Raw genomic sequence first — 7,461 nt, forward strand, 5'->3', positions numbered from 1 at the left:
TCTCATCCCACTTGACAATTTATCAACACACAAATGTATACAATATGTTTGTCTACAAGTGTGGTTACACACACTGTAATCAGTAATTGTAATGCAATACACTGATTAACAATAAAATTAACGTTTTACCTTTCAATTTGAGCTGTTTTCCACCAGACATTTTAAAGCCATCTACACATTCATTAGCATTAAAAAGCATGTCACATCTGTGACACAAGGGAAATCATACAATATACATGTATTTATTGTATATAATTTCCTGAATCATAATTACCACATTTACCCTAATCTTCACCAGACATAAGTACATGTTGTATTTATTTTATCCTTCTGTGTATTCCACTTGTTACAATAAAAGTGATTTGATGTTAAAATGTTAAAAAAAAGTTAATATTTATTATGAAGCTATAATTTATTTTAGACATTTTGTGGATTAAATTTCAATAAGCAAAAAACTTTTTAAGTGCTTGCATATGTGGTGATTTTGTCATCAATTGTATCAGCAAAATAAATGAAATAAAACTATTTTGAGTGAAAAACCATGTTGAAAGATTTTAGTATCCCATTGGATATATAATGATTTGAGACAAAAGGCCATGGCATGAATTATCCAGATTAACTATTAATATTAATAACTGTACAGAAATATTATAGAGATTGTTGGATAGTATTTTAATAAACAGTACATTTAGGAAATTAATCTATGCATAAATGTATTTAATAAATTTAGCTTTTAGTAAACTACTGATATTAATTTTAGATTGAATTATGAAACACTAAGGTTCATCACTGAAACAACCTTCTTTAACTACCAAGAGTCATGCATCTTCATATCAGGATTACAGAAATTATAACCAAGCGCTGCTGAGTGCCACAACTGCCAGACTTTCCTCAAATTTGACTTAGACTTATTACCAGGTTTGAATAACCATGAGCAACATAACAGTCCACATGTGGAGCAGGATCTGCCTACTCAGGAGCACATGAGATCACCACCATTTTCATCGGGGGGTTAATGTAACACAGATTTGAGTTTTCTAAGTTGTGTTTTGTATTCTATTGTTTGTCTTTTGGTTGTTTGGTTTTCTTTTTATTCAACGGGTATTGTCAATCCTTTTAATTTGATAAAAGTGTAATTGCCTCTTTTTGACCTTTAATTCACATTCATTCACTAGCAAAGGACTCGTAAATTATACAGGACTATCCTTAAGTTCAGTCGTCTTCACACTGAACCACTGGCCCTGTGGCAGCCCAGGCTTGTAAAATTGCTCTCAGGCCTGAAAATACCATCTCTACAGGACAACAGTGTCTAACTAAAATTTTCCAAAAGATTGAGTTCTAGACCTGTAGATTTCAAAGTTTATTTTGAAGACTGGTTCAGGATATCATTCTAGTGTTGTAAACAACACTTTAAGTATAGAAGTACTTAAAACTTTTAATTTTCCTCATTTCTGATCAGACAAAGATCAATTTCCAAAAAAGGCTACACAAAATTTGAAAGCAGTTTTGCCAAAACTTAAATTTACTAAATTGTAACCCAAGTTTAGGCAAAAATTTCTATGAAAAGTTAATTTCAGCAGCTAAACATCAGACAGTTCAAAATGCTCAAACTGAATTCAAACTATATCTAACCTGTTAAAGAAATGTTATCTCATCCATTTTTCGGTTCTCAAATTAAATAATTTGAAATGAATTAGAATAAGCCATGTGTCATCCTATCTGTTTTTAGCTATCTACCTTTTATTATCGTCTCTAATATCTAAAATGAGGAAAAATCATATTGATTTGAAATGTTATTAAAATAATCTATCTTGTTCAACTGTGTTTATGAATGTGTTACATCTACATTAACAGCGCTAATATCTGCTGAAATATTGTTGCAGTTTCAAACAATTTCACATTCATAAATAAATGATATTATGTTTTCAATCTCAATAATCTGTAAAATCCAAATTTAAGTGCACATCAAACAACAGACCATGTATAAATAATTTGTAGAATAAATTCAATACATAGTAAATTAAATTACATGAACTACCATTTAATTGATTTTTGGAAGTAAATACTGAGTTTTTATTTATGGTACTTATAAAATATATATAAAATAGGTTTGTCATTTATTGAATTTTACAAAAATTTAATTTTTATATAATATATGATTTAAAAAAAAAAGTAAAGCCAACTGCAACTGAAAAACATGTGTGTTATAGACATAATTTATGTAGAATGTGTGTGTTTGTGTGTAAGGAGCAGTGGATGATCCAGTCATTTTCATAAGTGGGGGTCAACTGACTGTCTAAGAGGTGGGACGCTACAGTCAAGAAAAGAGGGGTCTGACCCCCTGAAAAATGCCTCTGAGGAGGGGAGGGAAACACTCTCAAGGAAACACTAATTCTACCACCCTTAAACCTCATTTTCTGTGAAGAGCAAAGGTTGCGACAATCAGAAATTACACAATAAGAAAATCAACACAGTACAACAGGTTGCACATGACTTTTATCTACTGAACACTGTTATATAATATTCTGTCACAACACATCAATAATAAAGAAATATGACCTGCAACAACATGTTACAAGTTATTTAAAACAAAATTTTTTGGAAGGAATTTTAAAGAATTATAAATATAAATTGAAAAAATGCATTTTCTATGGATTTGATACATTTATAGATGTCATAAAGTCTTCAATTAAAGTATAACTGTCACATATTAAATTATACATATATATTTTTTTTATAATCAAAGGTAGTTTAAGCTCTACATACATACAAAATTTCATAAATATCTTGGGGAAAAAACATGTATCAATTTAATCAAACTGTATTTTTAGCAGCATTTATAATCAAGGAAACTCATTTCAAAAATTAATATTTCAATTAATTAAAAAATAGTAGTTATTTTTTGTTTCCTATTTTTCAATTTTATAGAATAATTCCATACTAAAGTATCTTACTAACCAATCAGTCAAAATTCTTGAATATTCTATCACCAAAAAAAATCTTTATTTTTTTCTCTTTTATGCTAGGTTAACATCTCAAAAGAAATAACATGACAGATTGATTTGTTTGTATGTTACCTCCATCAAGCCTGAAAGTCATATTCAAAAACCAATATTTGTTTACAGTAAAAGTCAACAAACTGTTGAACATTTGTTACATTGATGATAGATCTTTTGAAGCATACAATGGAACAATGCCAGTAATGAAAAGTCTTCTCAATAGTGACTTTAAGAAACACAATAAACTCCCACGAAAGTCAAGCTCATCAGTTTACAAAAATCAGACTGATTTCTGCTAGCATTAAAAGGTATAGATTGTATGCAAGGATCTGCAAGTAGTCGGGCAATTATGCTATAAAAAAAAAAAGACATTTGTGCCTACAATTATTCAATATTTTGTCTACCTGAACATACCCTTTCCTTTGTTATATGGGAATCTGTAGTGTCAAAAGGTTTTTTTAAACAAGGCATCAGTTGCCAGGATTTTTATGTCTCTTAGGAGAGGTTAGTTGGCGTCATGAGGCTATGACTTTCAGTGTCAAACCTTAATCTGAATATGGACTTTAATAACCTTAAACATGTTAAAAAAATGCATATGGAAATTTTTGGCTTATAAAAGTGGGAGGCAGGACCCCCTCTTTTGGCTAAAGATATTGTACCTGTTTTTTATGTATGTCATTTTGATTTCATGACTTTATTTGTATCATGGTAAAGACCATTTTCCCTTGAGAGACACCCACTTAAGTCCTGAAGTAGGACATTTCAGAACAAGTTTTCCCTTGAGAGACACCCACTTAAGTCCTGAAGTAGGACAATTCAGAACAAGTTTTGTAGCAGTGAAACTCTTTAGAATATTTCATAAATCCCAAGTCAGCAAAGTGGACATTAGTTTTGAAGTACAAATGCTAATGTATTCAAATATCAAGAAGACCCATTTCCCATTTGGAATGAATGTAAATTGAAGAAATGGACACAAATGGATGAATATGAAAACAGACCACAAGCCTGTATCTCAATCTATATATCATTAATACAATGGCCAATATTTTCATGGTTGTATATGAAGGTACTTATACAATTAATGTATAACAGTTGTTATGTGGTAGCAGTAAGGCACTAATGTACTAACTAATATTACAAAATGGATCATAATGAAAACCATGATGACAATTATGAAGAAAAGACACAACAGTTAATAGAATTATATATGAAAGAAGAGAGCGACATTATCATTAACCTTAATATCCTCATTCTGTGCCAATGTTTTCTTTAATCGAGGTTGCATAAAGTTATGAATGTCCTCCAAGTCTGTGCAAAATATTTGACCCGACTGACATGTGATTAGTTCATCTAAAATAGAGAAAGGAAATGGAGAATGTGTCAAAGAGACAACAACTAGACCAAAGAGCAGAAAACAGCCAAAGTTCACCAATGGGTCTTCAAAACACCGCATCCAGAGGTATGCTTCAGCTGGCCCCTAAACAAAAATGTGTACTAGGTCAGTGATAATGAATGTCAAACTGAACTCCGAAATATGTAAATTAACTAAAATTAAAAATTATACAAGACTAAAAAGGCCAGAGGCTTCTGACTTGGGACAGACACAAAAATGGTGGCGGGGTTAATGATATCTGTATGAATGTTTATCCTTTATTTTGTGGAAACTTCACTACCTAAATTAACTAAGATAGATACAAATTTCATATGATTCTGACATTCTTAGTTGAGAGCCTTATGAATTTAAGTTTTATGCCCAAATAAAACTCACAATTATTCGACACACATACATACATTTACTGGCATTACTTTTTCTGTCAGTTTTTACTTTTGTATTCATTAAAACATGTTTGTTTTACTGTATTGTGTTTAATTTTATCGCTTATCAATTTGTTCTTTCATGATAAAATTCTAATTTGCATCTTTTGCAGTTTTATTGGCATGTGTAAACCTTGCATACACTTTTTTTAATGTGAAGTGCTTGTGCATGTAATCTGTAAAATAAGCTTTCAGTCAAGGCTTTCAATTGACAATAAAGCTACTAAATTTAATAAAATATTATTTCCTATCATCTGATCAAAAGCTACCTCATAAGCTGTTTCAACATGAGAATGTATCATTCATGATACTTATGACCAAAAAAAAAAGAAACTTTAATGATACGAACATAAAGATGATCAATTTGATTTGACAATAGCAAAAGTTAATGAAATCGTAAAAAAAATTGTTTCCAAGTAGTCATGAGTCTTATTTGTTACAAAAATAGGAAAACTATCTGTGATGACTGTTTTTCAGCAAGTATCTCACAAGCTCATATATTGCTATATATATCTATTCCACCTTGCAATTTTCCCTAGTAAGGGCTAACACGAACTGTACAAGTAGATTATGACCAATCATGTACACTACACACGGAAACAAAAGCTTCCAACTGAAAAATCCCACTGACCTTTAAAATCATAAGGTATATGCTTTTTCTTATTGGAATAATTAAAATGGTAATTTTTGTCATAAACCTTCCATGTGAGGAAAAGGAGATATTGAATATATATGTAAATGAGACAAGAATGAAAATGACAACTCAAAAACAAAAAGGTCAGCATACAGTTTTGAACAATAGTCAAAGTGCTTATCCATGTTTAAAGCTCTAAATCATGATGCTGGTGGCTAGGAAAAAAAAATATTCCTAGCTGACAATGTGATCTACTTTTTCAAAATCAATGACAGAATGAACCTATATCAATAAATATGGTTATATAACATGACTGCAACTTTAATTTCATAAATTTTAAATGTCAATTGGTGTGTCTAAATACCACATGTCAAGCTCTAACATTTCCTGTGACTGAAAAAGATGTGAATGAATTCAAACAGAAACTATCAAAGAACTTAACCATTAACAACTTTAATAGTGTTATTTACATGCCAATTGTGTATCTATCTGTTTTCCTATAGTACTTAACCTGTTTCAAGTCAATGAGGTAATTTGTAATAAAAAAATCCATATAATTTTCCTTAGAAAAAAAACTATGTAAATATGTAATTAAAATCTGTGCTTCATAAAACTCTAAAATCAGGATTTTCATTTATGAGCACATTAGTCAATGAAGTTTTTTTTTACAACTAGATTAACATTCGAAAAGACACTACATGCATACAAACGATGCCATAAAAAACGAGGACATTCATGACTGGAAACAAGTGTTGGACAATAAATATAGAAAATTTGAATCTAAACTGCTCAAACATGTTGATAATCATAATAATATCTTAATGATATAAAAAGAAGATGTGGTATGATTGCTAATGAGACAACTCTTTACAAGAAACCAAATGACACAAAAATAAACCACTATAGGTCACTGTCAAGCCTCATCAATGAGCAAAGCACATACCGCATAGTCAGATATAAAAGGCCCCGAGATGACAAATGTAAAACAATTCAAAAGAGAAAACTAATGGCCTAATTAATTTACCCAAAAAATTAACCAAAACAAATATGTAACACAGCAACATATGACAATCATTGTAATTATAACATTTTGGTTTGTACAAAAAGTATGAAAGTGTCATCGATCAGTTAGTCATTATAAATAAAGAGTTTCGTTATCAACCCAAACAATCCCTCCATAAAAGCTCTTCAAAATCAATTTCAAAAATGTATAATGAAAATAGTCAAAAAAGAAATAATGTACATTAGAAAATTTGTTCTTTCTTTTAGAGAATACATTTTTCGGAAAAATTTTGGTATTTTTTTTGTACAAGGCCAATACAGCAAATATTTTGAACTGCAAAATCTGAATCTAAGGCAAAAACCACAAACCAAACCCCAAACAAATATATATCAGACATATGACAATGAAATGTCTTGGATACAGCTTGATAACCTGAAATATATTAGACAATTTTCAAAAGACAAAACCTGGACTTAGATGAACCCTTCGTTTTGGATCCAACAAGTGTAAAATAGTTATCAAGATGATTCATATATGCAAGATTGGTGCAATACTGTTTCACATATATTTGACAGGTTATAAAAATTAATTGTATATTAAAAAGACAGCAACCTGACGAAAAAAATACACTATAAAACTCCTAATATTATTGCTGACTCAGCTGTTTTGATTTGTTTCATATCTCAGTTGACAGCTACTAATAAGTAACAAATGCAATATTCTATGCATAAAAAATACCAAAATTGTTTGCTAGATTATTTAAGGCTATTATAGATCTTATTATGCATGACTTCATTGTTGTGAAGAAAAAATATATTGAATCTATGTGAGAATTTCTATTGTTCCTATCACAAAACCAGGCTAATAAAACAACTTCTTTTCAATATCACACTGACTGAATACAACAAGAAAATCTTGATATAGATTTAACATATATCAACCCTGTTTAACAAATTGATCGCATTTTTCCCTGTATAAGAAAGCTTAATAAACCGCACTATAAAAAACTA

General features: G+C 30.0%; 1 protein-coding gene across 3 annotated transcripts in view; it reads right to left on the bottom strand.

The window, feature by feature from the left end:
* LOC143084479 (trafficking protein particle complex subunit 13-like) overlaps positions 1-7,461 on the bottom strand; it is an 83,299-nt gene that overhangs the window by 35,287 nt on the left and 40,551 nt on the right. Inside the window, exon 1 of one of the 3 annotated variants that reach the window (XM_076260819.1) lies at positions 130-275. The exons of 1 other annotated variant lie outside the window; for it this stretch is intronic. In XM_076260819.1, the coding sequence (XP_076116934.1) occupies positions 130-199 (70 nt within the window). In that variant the 5' untranslated portion in view covers positions 200-275. Of the gene's footprint in view, positions 1-129; positions 276-7,461 lie in introns of those variants that run through there. One more of the 3 variants, XM_076260821.1, reaches the window with a different exon arrangement.

The sequence above is a fragment of the Mytilus galloprovincialis genome, chromosome 1, assembly GCF_965363235.1.
Source record: "Mytilus galloprovincialis chromosome 1, xbMytGall1.hap1.1, whole genome shotgun sequence".
Classification (NCBI taxonomy): Eukaryota; Metazoa; Mollusca; class Bivalvia; order Mytilida; family Mytilidae; genus Mytilus; species Mytilus galloprovincialis.